The sequence below is a fragment of the Echeneis naucrates genome, chromosome 2 (genome assembly GCF_900963305.1).
Source record: "Echeneis naucrates chromosome 2, fEcheNa1.1, whole genome shotgun sequence".
Taxonomy (NCBI): domain Eukaryota; kingdom Metazoa; phylum Chordata; class Actinopteri; order Carangiformes; family Echeneidae; genus Echeneis; species Echeneis naucrates.
The window spans coordinates 19,552,878-19,567,620 of NC_042512.1; the positions used below are offsets into that span (position 1 = coordinate 19,552,878).

Sequence of the window (14,743 nt, forward strand, 5' to 3'; positions counted from 1 at the left end):
ACGATTGTTTATTTCACATAGTTTGATCTGGACATATAAAAGAGAGCGCATCACAGATGACTGAACTTTTGAGTTTTATAAACTTGGAAGAAAATAAGATAGCCATCCTCATCTCAACCAAGTTTAGGTACATAGTGAAAGCATCTTTATTATGAACATCTGACAACTTTTTTTTTTTTTTTTTTTTTTTTTGCTTCAGGCAGTTTTCTGGTTGCTGAGAAGAAGATCCACACTGTGATGGGGCTAAAAGTCATTCAATGACATCATCACATTTCAGTTTTCAGACCAATCAATATACTTTAATAAAACAAAGTTTACATGACAGAATATCTGTTTAAAGGAGCAAGTAAACAAGACTGAATCTGACCTCAATTTGATGCTCACGGTATTCGGATCGTGTGCACAGACCTACTCTACCATTGGGTGGATCAAGTCGGCTCTACTCTGGGTCATAATTGACTGTCCGGACCTGATTTGAAATATTAGTGAGACGCTGCTTGAGTTTTCGCTGAGACGATGCATACTGGTTCACCATCTTTTGAAATTTGGCTAACATGACCTCATAACTGGCTTCAATCTGGTTAACTTTGTCTTCCAGGTCTTTGGAATCTGTAGCAGCAACCAGAGACTCATCTATGAGATTGTCTTTCATCAGGATGGCTCGCCCTTTCTCCTCCAGAGCGTATTTAGCGTCAGGATACTCAATGAGTGCCTCCATCAGATCATCTTTGGACAGGGCAAACAGATCAGAGTAGCCCACGCTTCGGATGTTGGCAGTTCTTCGGTTTCCCGCCTTACTGCCCTTGATACCCAGGATGCTGATTTCTCCAAAGTACGCCCCATCACTGAGAACCACAAACTGAGTCACCCCATCGTCTGCTACTACAGCCAGTTTTCCTCCTTTGATGATGTACATTTCCCTGCCAATGTCCCCCTTCTTACAGATGTAGTCACCAGGGCTGAAAACTTGAGGCTGGAGCTTGAGAACCAGTTCGATGAGCAAACCTGCTTCACAGTCTTGAAAGATGCGCACTTTACTCAGGGTCTCCAGATGTACATTGATGGCGATCTCAGCCTTGAGCTTGTCTGGCAAATTTTTCAGTACCTGCTTCTCATCACAGGTTTTGTCCTCCGTCCACAGGTAGTCAAACCATTTCACCACTCTTGCCTCCAGGTCTTTGGTGACCTTTCGAAACTGCATGTACTGCTTAATCGAGTCAATCTTAGCTTGGAACTCCACACGGGCAGCACTCATATTGGAAATCATGGCACCAACATTACCTACAATGGTAGCAAAAATCAGAACCCCTGTGAGGAAATCCACCACCACAAAGAAGTATTCAATGTCTCGGACCGGGGGAGGCGTCTCTCCGATCGTGGTCAGTGTGAGTGTAGACCAGTAAAAGCAGTAAATGTACTGCCGGGCCAGACGAGCAAACTCTGGATACTTCCTCATGTCTGGATACACCCAGGTGTCTGAGCCTAAGCCGAGTATTTTGGAGAAGGCGAAGTAGAGACATGCATTCCAGTGGATGATGATGATGATGTAAAGTACAAGATTACCAATTCGGAATATGTTTGGGAAGTTGGTCCGTGTCTCAGTCCGATCGAAGAACTCAAAGAGTCGGGCTAATTTGAAGAGACGGTTGAACCTCCACTCTGGGTTGTCTACTCCAATTTGGAAAAACACAATATCAGTGGGAAGCATGGATATGATGTCCAATCTGAACTGACGAGTCTTTGTGTATTTCTCTTTCAGGACCTTTGCATCCTTTACAAGCAGTCCTTGCTCCAGAAAACCTGAACACACGACAAAAGCATCAATATCTGAATCACTAACGTCACAAATTCACCTAATTTCTAATCCCTCACCTGTCCTGGCCCTCACAAACGTGTCAGCGTAGTAAAGGGCATCTGATATGTAGTCCAGAGTCATCCACATGGTCGTGTACGAGTACTGCAGCTCATTAAAGCAAGCCCTAAAGGGAAGACAATGAGGACTTCAGGAACAACAAGAGCAAAAAGGACAAACCAAAGGCAGTGAATTCAGACCTGGCCACCAGCAGCATCAGATTGTAGAAGACTGGGACCGATATGGTGCAAAGCCAGTAGTAGTACAGGTCTGTGGCCGGGTCCATGATCCACACCTCCTTCCTGAATGAGAGTCAGAGGAAGGTAAACTTCAGCTTGTCTTTATGAATGAAAATGTGACTTTTTGACAAGAAAAACAATGTTTCTACCTTCATCTCATATGAGTTCAGTCGCACTGAGAGCAAGATGCCTGATTTATAAAAGTGAAAAATAAGAAGTGGCACTTACGGTTCCTCCTTCTTGTCATCTTTCTTGTCGTCCTTCTTGTCATCCTTCTTGTCGTCCTTCTTGTCATCCTTCTTGTCGTCCTTCTTGTCATCCTTCTTGTCATCCTTTTTGTCATCCTTCTTGTCGTCCTTCTTGTCATCTTTTTTGTCGTCCTTCTTGTCATCCTTTTTTCTGGAAACCCAGACAGGGTTCATTTTTTATCAATTTGACATTCAGTACAGTCAGTCAGCCTGCAGGAGGCACTCTAATGCAACATATCTGTGGTTCTTCATCCATCCCAGAGCTGTGATCCCTCCATCATCAGTCACTTGATTAGTGTGTTCCAGAGGGAGACATTACACCAAGTGCTTCACAGATCAGTGCCACAGTGGCTGCCATGACACTTTTTTGAAAACCTTCGCCTTTCATCCTCCCTAAACTTTTCAAGGTAACCTAATTTTAAAGGGTCTAACAACAAGGAAGCTGTCCAAATATGATAATATATCCAGATGTGTGTCTTGTCTCTCTTACCCATCATTGTTGTTGCTGTTGTTCATGTTTTGTGCAGCCAGAGACGACCGACTGTCACTGCAAGACCACCACACAGTATGACATCAGTCAACATGGCTGCTCAGTGTTTGAGAGGAAAGCTGAACCCTGTTGCCCAAACTTACCTGCTCCTGGTCCTCAAGTTCTCCTCTGACCTGGACTCTGCAGGGCCAACTCTGCTCCTCATGTGGGTGAGCCTCAGAAAACGGATCACAATGACACCATTGGTTCAGATGAAATACACAATACAATCACTCTCACTGCGGTGTGTCTACTTCCTGCTGTCTCTCAGGTGACATGCAAGTGAGACTCACCTGGACAGGAGTCCTGTCCCCGTGGAAGATGTCTGATCCTGGGTGTCCATCAGCCTGGTGAGATGGGAGACAGTCAGTATGATCTGGAGTTCATCCTGGATAGTCCTGTCTGTGGGTGAACCGTCATGGAGCTGCTAAAGAGCTGATGCTCCACCTCAGCAGGTTTCACTCCACCATGTCTACACCTGCACTGGAATATACACCGGCCTATCCGAGGCTTCTCGAGCTGGACCAGGACCAGGTTTTAGTAAGAGAGGAGACTCTGAAGTGATGGGATGGTTTTGTGTCCTGAGTCAGCAGGTGGGACAAACATATCCACCCGTCCTTAGTCTCATTAGCCCTGCCTGTGTCTTTTTCAGCGCCGTTAACTCAAATCCTCCTCTCCCAGATTACTTCAGATAAAATTAGACCTTCAGTTGTGTCTGAAGCTCACAGTTTCTCTTTTCTCTCAGTTAAAAAGCGACAACACCAACAGTTGGTGTGTAACTGTAGTTTACCTGAAAGTGAGCAATGAAGTCCCAACAGTGGAAAGAATTCAGGGGTAGCTGTTCCTCCTCCTTCCCATTCAACAGGGGACCTAGGACTCCAGCAGTCCTGGTCTAGTGGTCCTGGTGCAGCAGTCCTAGGTCCAGGAGTACAGATCCCACAGTTGATGTGAGTCTTCTAACACTCCTGTGGACAAAAGCATCCTCTGCTGTGCAGGAGCTTCTTCTGTTCACTGACACTGCTCCACCTCCCCGCAGTCAGGGGGAGGGGAGGGGACAAAACAGTAGAGCTTCAGAAGTCAGCAGACACAACCCCTCCATCATGTTGAAATCATAAACACAACATTGTGTTTTTCATCATTTGGAATGAAAGATCATGCACAAGCAGCTGATGTGGTGTTTGCAAACATCACTTCCTGTGTTCGTGTTTGATAAAGCAAAGTCTGATGGGAGATGGTGATCCAACCTGAATCTTAAGATCATTTTCTGATCATCAGCATCACCATGGCAACAGAGGATGCTCTTAATACAGACCTCGTAATCACCAAACTGAACTGATTCACTGCATCCAGAACTGATCCAAGAACTGAGTGATGAGCAGTACTGACTGGATTCCGAGCTGTCTCTTTATTTATATTCCTTCCAGGCTGAGTAAATCCTCTTAGCTAAAGTCAGACACCAGGATCCACCTGCAGCTCTTAGGAGGGACCAGGACAATCCTCCAGCAAACAGCCTAATCCACCAGGACTGAGGAGCCAAAAGAGAGCAGACAGACCCCTTTGGAGCTGGATCGGGGATCCTGTCTGTACCTGCATCATGATCAGGTATTTGTTTCCAAGATCAGCCCTGAAACCTCAACTGGTCCTGATCAGGATTTGTTTGGTCCAGCACATTCATCACACATATTCATTGATCCACCACTAAAAACGATGCTGACCTCTGACCTCAGGCGTGTGTGGATTAGATTATCTGATGTAAATGAGATTAGCTGTAATCTGTTAATGCCTCCTCACTCTGTTAGTCAGTAAACATAAATATCTTTGTAATAACTCAGTATAAAAGATGATATTAACATAATTTATGACACTTCCATTATGAAATATAGAGCTATCATAAAGCATGTGAGTGATTCTGTGATGTTGAATATGTTTAATATGGATGAATGGTTAAGTGAAAGAACAGGGTGTAATGTAATATCTGAGCTCCTGCAGGGATCTGACTAATCACTTTTATAAATACTGAGTTGCTGCAGGTTGTTTGTGATGTGTCCCAGCATGCATCACCTGAGTCTCTGATGTGTTAACAACCTGCTGACAGGCAGCGGTTGCTCGAGTCCCCCAATTAAATGCCAGGGCTCCCAGGAGACATCTTCATCCTCCTCCTCATCTGAAAAGCTGGAAACAGGATGACGTCAGCCAAGACTCACCTGCACAGGTTTTTCTCTGATTCTCTGGCATTTATCAGAGCTGATAAAGTTTGGATTTGACCCTGAAAAGCTGAAATGAAACTGTGACATAATTCTCAACTCCAACACGTGACTTCTGTGACCTCAGGACGTGACACCTGAGCTGGTGTTGACGGGTGATGCTCCTCGCCTGCCCCCTGCTGTTCACAGGAACAAAAAAGGAACAATCAGTCAAATCAAAATGAAAATATTGGAACAGTCTGGTACGAGTCTCCAACATGATCTGTCAAAGCTCAGGTAAGAATGTTTCTATTTATGAGACATCTGAGACCAAATTTTGGCCTGCTGATAAATGTGTTATAATTAATAACTAATACTGTTAATGTTTATTATAGAGTTCGACAAACTCTCTCTCCCCTTTGCACTCTGCTGGTCGATGAAGATGGCTGCCTGCCCAAGTGTTTCAGGACCTGCTCTGTAAGTACAAAATTATTGATGATTGATGACCCTGCAGAAATATATTCAGCTGCGTGAATATATTTCTGCATGACAATAGAATATATTACTGTAGAAATGTATTCATGTGAACCTGACAAATGCTTTTAATTACAAAAGCCACAGTGGTCGATCCTTGAAACCACAAAGAGTAGACAGACACACACAGAGACAATAAAGGTCCATTATAATTTTATTTGTTTCTATCTTTGAGTGAATGACAGAGGTGGATGAACAGATCCTGCGAACAGTAAAGCCAGTGTCCTGATCCACCTGAAGAACTCGTATGAACCTGTTCACTCTGCACCGGCTGCATTCATCACAGACCCAGAGGTCACCAGTGAAAGGCTGCGAGACAAGACACTGAACGTGATGATCCCACTTTATTCTGATCAAGACTTCCCTCACTTTGGTTTTGCATTTATACATGAAAATATTCTGCAAAGAAACAAAATGTACAGCTGCATAAATATAAAATTTTTCCACCATGTTTAATGGCTAAAACATTCAGGAGGTCCATCACGACGTGTGATGAAGCCAGAAACACAACAAACACCCGGGTTAGCACCACTGCCCTCACAGCAGGCCGCACACTCAACTTTACATTCAAGACAAGAATCAAAAAAGAAGGTCAAAGGCATGAAGGAGGAAATAAAACCCATCACATTGATTCAACAAAGCACTAAAGACGACGTCCCGAGATCAGCAGGGACGTGAACTAAAAGAGGATAGAAGTTCCCTGGAGTGCAGCTTCCTCATCACACGACGCACCAACCATCTCAGTCATGAAGGAAGTGGAGTGTGTGTTCATGTTTCACACACACGTCTACAGCTGCTAAAGCTCGCACACAGAAGACGATGAACGGGGAGGTGAAACTACTGCACACTCCAAAAACATCTACTGAAGCCACAGGGCGGCGGCGGCGGCGGCGGCAGGAGGGGATGAAGACACTTTACAGCAGTGATGACACGTCCCATGGGCCATGGCCGGTGAAACGTCTGTTACAGCTGAATAAATATTTATTAGGCCTATTTCTACTCTTCCTCTAAATTACATTCTACTGCAGACAGAAATGAAGCGAGGGGGAGAAAGCACATTAACGTCGGTCCTCTAGCAGGTTTCTCTCATGATTCATTCAGGGCTATTGTGATTGATTTAACCGCTATGACCTACCACCCTCACTGAGCGTCTCCTACGGTGGATGGGGGGTTCGGTTTGGTTGGTGTGGATGCGTGGGGGCGGTCAGACAAAGTGCCACGGTTCTGATCACAGTCATAAACTGTTGACCTGGATCTTGATGTCAAAACGTCCCTGGTAGCGGTCCTTGTCGCTGTAGTTGATGTTGTCCCCGAACACTTTGCACTCGATGCGCAGTTCGGTGTTCTGCGTCAGGTTGGTGAACTGCAGAGCCACCAGCGGCTGCAGGTACTGGGGGTGCAGCAGCTTGCCGTAGTAGGGGTAATACTGCAGGGGGAAGCCGCCGCCGATGCCGTAGTACTTGATCTCTCCGATCTTCCCGGCATCCTCCTCTTTCTGAGGGAGCCAGGAGAAGAACATGTTACTGATGGAGCTTGCAGAGCAAAGAGAAACCACAGCAGAATACGGGACGTACCTTGTTGGTGCAGTAGAGTGGGATCACGTTGGGCCGGACTTTGTACTGGGCCTCCTCAGGGATGGTCTCGTTGGAGCTTGGAGGCTGGACAAGGGGGGGGGGGGGGTCAGCTTTTTGTTTTCTCATGAGATTCAACACTGGGGAGAATTTCAACATTTAAATAATTACCCTTGGGCGGAAGTTGACGATCCTGTTGAGCTTCACGATCAGGCAGGGCTTCCCCTCCTTGAACCCGAACTCGCGGTCCTCGAGGCCGGAGCAGGGACCCAGGAGGCTCCTGGGGAAGCGGCAGGCCTTCCTGATGCCCACGTCGCTCTCCAAGTCACCGCGGTTCTTGTACTCTGCAGGTTCCCCTGGAGGGAGGAAGTGAGGAGGTTAGTGAGCCTCTTGGGTTCTGGTCCATTTCTCAGGACATAGGCTGGACAGGAAAACCCACCTCCACAGTCCTCATACTTCATCTGGTCCCTTTGCATATCATCGTCATACTTGACCAGGAAGTCCTTCAGGGCCTTGGCGTAGGGCAGGTAAGTCTCCACGTCGTTGAGGCTGAAGACCACCTCAGCCTTTTCTGAGATTGGGGTGTGTGTTAGACCTGCAAGGACAACAAGACAAAATCTAGCCATTGTGCTCCTTTCAGGGACAGCTGCTGTGTGGGAAAAATGAAAGCTGATCAGAGTCAGGTCAGATCCAATTTCAGCTGCTCCTTCCTGAAGCAGCTGAATTTGGCCCAGACTTGACCAAACAGACAGATGGTGGATCTCAGGTGACTCGTGTGTTAAAATAGCTGATGAGCTGCTTCCTTTGAAAATGCTGATCAGTAGACTTCGTGACCCACGATGCACCTGAACCCTCTGAGACTGTCCCACACATGCTCAGTCTGACCCGAGAGCCCCCTGCTCGCCTCCCTCACCATGGCAACTGCGATGCGAACACACAGAGGAGGCAGCTCTGGGACCAGGATGATGGTTTGATTTCCAAAACAACATCCATCATCAGCAGCTCAGACTCATTTTCATTTTTTAACATCTGCAGATTTTTTTCATCTGGATTTGGTTTAAATCAGCTCTAATGTCGGCTCAGTCGTCTGACAGACAGGAAGTGGGTGGGGATTCTTACCTGGGGGGGCGACTCTGTCCTGCCAGGTGGGCTTGTAGTTGCTGAGGGTGAGCAGCAGAGCTTGGATGGTCCCGATGAAGATCCCAGCCAGACAGCCATAGAAGATCACGTAGAACAGGAGGATCTTAACTGTGGAGGAACAGAGGAATGTCAGCCAGGGGTCTGAACAAAATCATCCTAGGTTCTACTGGGGATGTCCCACAGACAGGTCAAAGGTCACAGGGTCACTGACAGAGGTGGGCTATAGGAGATGTAGGAGCAACAGACTGCACATCTCCTCTACCAGCTGATGATGATGATGAAGAGTGGAGTCGTCTCACCTGTCAGCTGTTCTCAGGTTGACCATCTTTGTGTTTCCATGGCGATTGTGTATTTAACAAACAAACAAAAAAAAAAACACCTTGTGCATTAAAGAGGAAACAAACCGGATTAAATCTGACACCGACACCAGTCGCCATGGCAACACCCTCCATCCCCTCCGTCACGAATAACTACAGAGAGGTCAGGCCACACCCATCCACAAACCCCACCCCCACTTTCACCTCAGCTGCACACCTGCACGCCTCCACTTCCTGTGTGTGTGTGTGTGTGCGCGCGCGCACATCACAGCTGAGTGACAAAAAGCTTGTTAGGCTACAGTTTATATGATGTCACAGCTCAGAGGAAACACCTCCTCAGGTGAGACCTGATCAAACATGATCAATAACTCTGGATGTGATCATTGTGTTTCTGAAGAAGGACTGATCCGGGTCCAAGGACTCTATCAGACAACAACCTGCTAACAGGAGTCAGTCTCCTCTGTCAGACGAGAAGCACAAAGCCGCCATTCAGGACGACAGGGCCGCCATTGTGTGTCCGGATCAAAGGAATGTGACTGTGAAATGAGCAGGGAGCTGCTGGCTCCTCCGGGTCCGGACTCAGCATGAGGCTCTGCAGGACAAAGTCAAAGGGTCACAGCAGACCTGCAGCAGCTCGGCTCGGACCAGGTCCTCCCATGTGAGTCCAACACATGTGACATGTCCCGGTGATGTCCTGCAGCCCAGCACGGCGCTGCGCCTCGCTGCGCATGGCACATCCAGAGAGCGCATCGGCGATTCAGGTGACCCGAGAAGGACGAGCAGGGTCCGGGACCTGATCCCCGGCAGCCCCCGCTGCTGCTGCAGCGTCCGGAGTCCGGAGTCCGGACGGGACCAGAACAGTTTGACATTGAGGATACACACAAGGACATGCGCAGTGGCGCTGTCGGAGAAACAGGAGCTGAAAGGTCGAGTTAATGAGCGAGTCCCTCAGATTACAGGACACCTGATCACAGAGACCGATACGGGTCGATGGTCCTGGTCCTCGGCCCGCTTCAGGCCAGATCACCTTCACTCACCTTGGACTATGATGCAGTTTTAACCCTTTGTGCCCCCCCCCCCCCCACACACACACACACACACAACAGGATAACATTGCCCCAACAATAAGCTGCACCGCAGCGGACACACACACACACACACACACACACACACAGTGACCTCTGCTTCACCGTCACGACGCAACTTCACCTGAGCCGGGCTCCCAGGCTGCCCACGTCACGGCCCCGGTTCACACCTGGACCCGGTCCTTTAACGTCACCGGGTCCAGGTCCGTCCGCTTGATGCAGCAAAGCCAAATCAAACAGGTGTGAGAGAAGCTCCTCTGTTCCCTTTTCGGTCATTTCTTTATTCCCGGGATAAAGAAATATACTCACACCAGCTGCTGCCGGTCCGACCGAGCAGCTCCCCCTTCTCCGAGTCCCACAGGAACTTCTTCCAGCCGCCGTCATCTTTATTCGAAGGCATCGTGATAATTCCCGGTAACGCGCTCCTGCTGTCGGTCTCCCCTCCGGGCGTCTGCCGTTCCTGGCCGTCGCAGCGGAATCCAGCTCCTGCTGCAGGAGGATCCTGAATATAAACCGTCCGTCCCCGACTCCGCCCGAAAGTCCCCACAACTTACCTACAGGGGGGCGTGTCCAGGCCCTGCGTAGCCCTGACGTCACTAAGATGGACAGGACGCCTATAGAAGCAGAGGCGGTTAACAGTATGTATATCAGGGCCTGTCTGCAGGTATGGTGTAACACACACACACACACACACACACACACACACACACACTCTGCAGTGTGCACTGAGCCTGTTTCCCAGCCGCGGCTGCAGAGATGAGGATTCTGCTCTGAGCATCATGGAGGATGCTTCAAAATCTGGACTGCCTGACCCCTCCCCCCTTACTCCTGCAGGGATCTGGGCTGTGATATTTCAGGACATGCGGGCTGAAGCGTGGCACAGCTCTGGACCCCCGTTGGGTTCTGGACTGGGGGCCACGCCGGCCCTGAGCTCACGCTGTTGTGTCTCAGTGAGTGTGAGCTCAGAGCGACACCCTGTAATCAGGACGCCTTTAAAACAGTCATTACACTGATCACTTCATCCCGCTGACGGAGCTGTGGCTCTCTGTTCCCACTCCAACTGGGTGGGTGTCCTCACCCCCCCCAACTGGGATAATAAGCTCTAGTTACACACCTCTGCCAAGTACACACACACACACACACACGCTGAAACCTGTATATATATCCTGCCTGTCTCTATTTCAGGGTCCCAAGGGCATTTCATGGGGGCCACATGGTGACCCAGTTTCTCTCTGAGCAAAATAAAACCTCTGTTCCTGTGTACACCCCAGCGTCAGGGCTGAGTCCGGCCCAGATGTGGGAACCGTGTTGGGGCCAGACTTGGGCCGTAGAACTGGGGAGACTCCACCATGAGGCCCAAGTTTGGGCTGGATGTGTCTTCATAGTCCAACCAAACCAAACACCTGACTGGCGCACACACGCAGATGGTCTGACTTCACACTTAATGTGTGTGTATGTGTGTAATTGCTCAGTAACGTGTTGCCCTTTGTGTTTCTTGAGCTGTGTACATTTGTTGGAATGTAAACATGGAGGCTGCGACCTCTGATGGTTGTCTCAAAGTCGAGACCAGTCCTCTCTCTGAGTCCCATGATGGCGGAAAGACAGACCTGCTCCTGTCGTGCAGTTGGCTCCTCCCCCTCACCCTCTGTCCTCGCCGTGATACACCAGGGAATCACTGAAACACTTCCTGTGTTCGCTGATGTCGGGTCATGTGACCTCTCAAGAGTTCCTGTCCAGGCTGCTGGGATCTGCTGGAAACCAGCTGGGGACTGGGAGACAGCAAGCACCAGATTGTCCTGTTCAACCTCACCCACCCTCCTCCTCATCAGTTCTTTAGATCCTTTTCTTGGAGTTTTATGTCCTTTTTATTTCAGACATGTGAGGAGACAGACCTGGTCCTGATCTGCACAGTGGCTCATTTCTTGTCTGTATGATGGAGGTAATGGGGATTTGAGGAGCAGTTAATTCTCTAATGATACAACCCGGTGTCTGAAGGCGACCGCACCTACACTGCTGCTGCCTTTCTTCAGCATGTGTACACAATAAACTTGTGTACGGTGTGAGGGTGGATGGGGGAGGGTGGACTCAAGGTGAGAGCGACTCTTCTTTGACACCGGAACAAGTAAGTGTGCATTCAAAGATGAGTTTCAGTATCTGATTGCCAACCTGGTATCCATGACCCGGGTGTGGAACCCTGATGGGACACAGACCTGCAGAGGAACTGAGCTGTAAAGGTGCTGCTCTTCATCTTAGCATGCTAATCCATGCTCACAGGGAAGTAATCATCTTAGCAGCTATGTGTTAATGAAAAGTACTGAAACCACAAGGTTCACCCTCTGAGGACCAGACATCAAAGCACTGTGGAGTTAATCATGTGACGATGGGATGAAATTCGGGTCAAAAACATGAGTGTGACACAATGTCAGCAGCGAGTCTCCTGCTTCATCTTCTGCTGGTTATCCGTTTCCGAGTCATGGGGGGTCCTGCAGCCAATCCCAGCTCCCTCTGGGCGAGGGCCGGGGTCGCCCTGGACAGGTCTCCAGTCCACCACAGAGACAGTCACTCATGAACCCAAACATGACGTCTTTGGAGGCCCCAGGCCGCAAATTGAACCCGCAAACTTATTGTGGGGAAAAAGCATGAACCAGTGTGGGCAAATAAAGGCAAAACATTGATTTTTGATCCCGACAGTGCTGACGATTGTCTCGCATGAGATGAATCAGATCATTCATGACGGACAAAGATCTGGGGATCATGATGTCATCCTGTTTCCTGTCTCCATGTTGTAGACTTTACAAAGCAGAACCGTCTGTCCGCTTCATAGTGATCCACCTCTGCTCTGCTCTCAGGGTCAAAGAGGTTAATTCGTGACCAAAGAAGAAGAAGCTGAGGATTATAAAACACTCTGTTCATTCTACAGAATGAAACACTGTGGAGCTTTTGGTTTTAAAGGGCCAGATCCAGATGTCTGTCGATGCACATTGTCTCACAGTGCATGTCATATTGCATCATGTTAGCATCTATGCTAAGCTAGGCCACGCCACGGTTGAGCTGTGACCCCTGGTGTGACCCCTGTTCCTGCCTCTGTTTGACTGCTCCTCTCAGATGCAGCAGCAGAATCAGGGTTTAGATTACAGAGGACTCTGGATCAGGTTTCAGATGTCCCCTGACCTTCAGAGTGTCCCGGCAGCTGTTTACAGGTGAAACATGGAGGAATGTCAATGTGCGTCTTGTTGCAGGGAGAAAGCGTGTTGTCAGCCAACATAAAGAAGGTCTGGGACTCGGACCTCTGCACATTAAATATGATAATCTGCATTTTACATATCAGTCATCTGAGGCCCGAGGCCACAGAGCCAGCTGAAGTCCGCACACAGATATCATGAACAGGCCTCATTATTTACCTCCAGCTGAAGGCTCCTTCTTCTTCCCATCACCCCCATGAGCTCTTCATATCCAAAGGAAACCCTTCATCATGGGGACATGACTCACGGAACAAAGAGGCTTTAAAGACAAGGATATGTTTGGAGTATAATCACCGCTGAACGGTTAATAGGGCTAAACTAATGATACAAATCAATTATTAACTAACATTAATAAAGTAATAAAAAGTCAAAGGTCGGAAGTTATGATTGTAAAATGACCAGAGAGTTAGACTTAGTTTAAATCAGTGTGTGGAGGAGATGGGGCAGGGGAGGGTCATTAACATAAACACAGGAAGACGTCTGAGGTCTAACGTCTCCTCCCCATAAAGACATCAATGATTGACAGAGAATAATAATGGAAAGTTTAAACTTGCTCTCTCTCTGGTTAATGTGTAGAGCTGAGAGAAGAACCTGTTCAACAAACCTGCTCCTCTAGTGAAGGAGACCAATAAATAAAGAAGAATTATAATAAAAACAGCTCCTGGCCTCATTCACTTACCCTGATACAACAGTACAAAAGGCCTGAGTGTGTGTGTGAGGTTTAAGGGCAATTTGAAAAACTTGCTGATGATTGCTGATAACAATTTCATCTGTTTTTCACAAACTAATTCTGTAATTATATTTACACTTAGGAGTTTTAATAAATTGTTTCATACATTATATCAGTTTCTTTATGACTTCCTGCTCATCTAAACACGATGATCTGTCAAACCAAGACAGGTTTATTAATCTGTAGGGCTCCATTCAAACATTATTAATAGTTTAATCAATTATAATCAAATATTTTATCATAAAATAAAATCAGGGAAACACATTAAAACTGCTCCAGTTAAGACAGGTTTTATCAAAGCTGGTGCTGTGAGGTTTGTTTTTGTCTGCACCACTCTGTGGTACCCGATCCCCTGGGAGCACGCTGTGATGTCACCACGGGGGGAATGTGGGAACTGGATAAGGCTGCTTACATTTCACCTCCTCCTCCTCCTCTGTCATCGACTTGGGCATTTAAATACAGGAGAAACAGAAGGTGAAGCTGGAGGTGAGTTTAAACACCGCCCCCTCCACCTGAAGTTTCTTCTTGAGTGTGTTATAAGCCGCACAAGTTTGTGTCTGTCAGTGTGTAGCTGTTGTGTCCACTGTGTAACTACAGCCTGCCCATTAAACTTTCATTATTGCGGCTCCTTAGGGTGTTGTGAAATTTTGCTCTGGTTACAAATTAATCCCCATCTTACTCATATTTAGCTGATGCTTGACAGCTGGTTCAAAGTTCAAGATGGTCTTCTTCCAATAATTCTGTGATGGTTAATGTTTGAGCAGCAGAGATAACCTGATCTGCAGCAAAAGGCTCTGGCTCTTTGAACCAGGAGCAGTTTATAGTCACCGTCACTATAGTTATGAAATGTCTCCAGATAAAGATCCAAGATCAGTGACAGCGAAGACCTGCTTCTGTCTGAAGGACCAGGTCAGATCCAGGTCTCTGTTCAGGTCTCCTCCAGCAACCAGTGAAGATGTCAAAGAAGAGGTGACCTTTGACCTTGTGCCTTAATTTCATCAGGTCACAGTAACCTTGACCTTTGACCTCTGACCACAAAGGTAGCTGTCTCTAAAAAGAAGAAAAAATAACCA

The 14,743-nt window shown here is 47.7% G+C and overlaps 2 protein-coding genes across 2 annotated transcripts; both read right to left on the reverse strand.

Moving 5' to 3' along the window:
• Positions 1 to 439: 439 nt before the first annotated feature.
• LOC115053394 (cyclic nucleotide-gated channel cone photoreceptor subunit alpha-like) lies at positions 440 to 3,211 on the reverse strand. Its single transcript, XM_029518053.1, has 7 exons — positions 3,162 to 3,211; positions 2,973 to 3,044; positions 2,830 to 2,886; positions 2,320 to 2,454; positions 2,053 to 2,154; positions 1,873 to 1,979; positions 440 to 1,800 (listed from the first exon to the last, which is right to left on the reverse strand). The coding sequence occupies exons 1-7, from the start codon at positions 3,209 to 3,211 to the stop codon at positions 440 to 442; spliced, it is 1,884 nt and encodes a 627-aa protein (XP_029373913.1).
• Positions 3,212 to 5,726: 2,515 nt separating this feature from the next.
• On the reverse strand, positions 5,727 to 10,191 carry atp1b1b (ATPase Na+/K+ transporting subunit beta 1b). The gene is made up of 6 exons (XM_029521998.1): positions 10,008 to 10,191; positions 8,276 to 8,404; positions 7,596 to 7,751; positions 7,328 to 7,512; positions 7,160 to 7,243; positions 5,727 to 7,080 (listed from the first exon to the last, which is right to left on the reverse strand). Exons 1-6 carry the CDS (start codon positions 10,096 to 10,098, stop codon positions 6,820 to 6,822), a joined length of 906 nt encoding a protein of 301 aa, XP_029377858.1. The 5' UTR covers positions 10,099 to 10,191; the 3' UTR covers positions 5,727 to 6,819.
• Positions 10,192 to 14,743: the final 4,552 nt, after the last annotated feature.

Coding starts and splice junctions, on each gene's coding strand:
- atp1b1b (XM_029521998.1), bottom strand. CDS start 10,098: ATGCCTTCGAATAAAGATGACGGCGGCTGGAAGAAGTTCCTGTGGGAC. Junction 7,513..7,595: donor GAAGTATGAGGACTGTGGAG/GTGGGTTTTCCT, acceptor TCCTCCCTCCAG/GGGAACCTGCAGAGTACAAG. Junction 7,081..7,159: donor CACTCTACTGCACCAACAAG/GTACGTCCCGTA, acceptor TGGCTCCCTCAG/AAAGAGGAGGATGCCGGGAA.
- LOC115053394 (XM_029518053.1), bottom strand. CDS start 3,211: ATGGACACCCAGGATCAGACATCTTCCACGGGGACAGGACTCCTGTCC. Junction 2,455..2,829: donor AACAGCAACAACAATGATGG/GTAAGAGAGACA, acceptor CAAAAAAGATGA/CAAGAAGGACGACAAGAAGG. Junction 2,155..2,319: donor GATGACAAGAAGGAGGAACC/GTAAGTGCCACT, acceptor ACTCTCATTCAG/GAAGGAGGTGTGGATCATGG.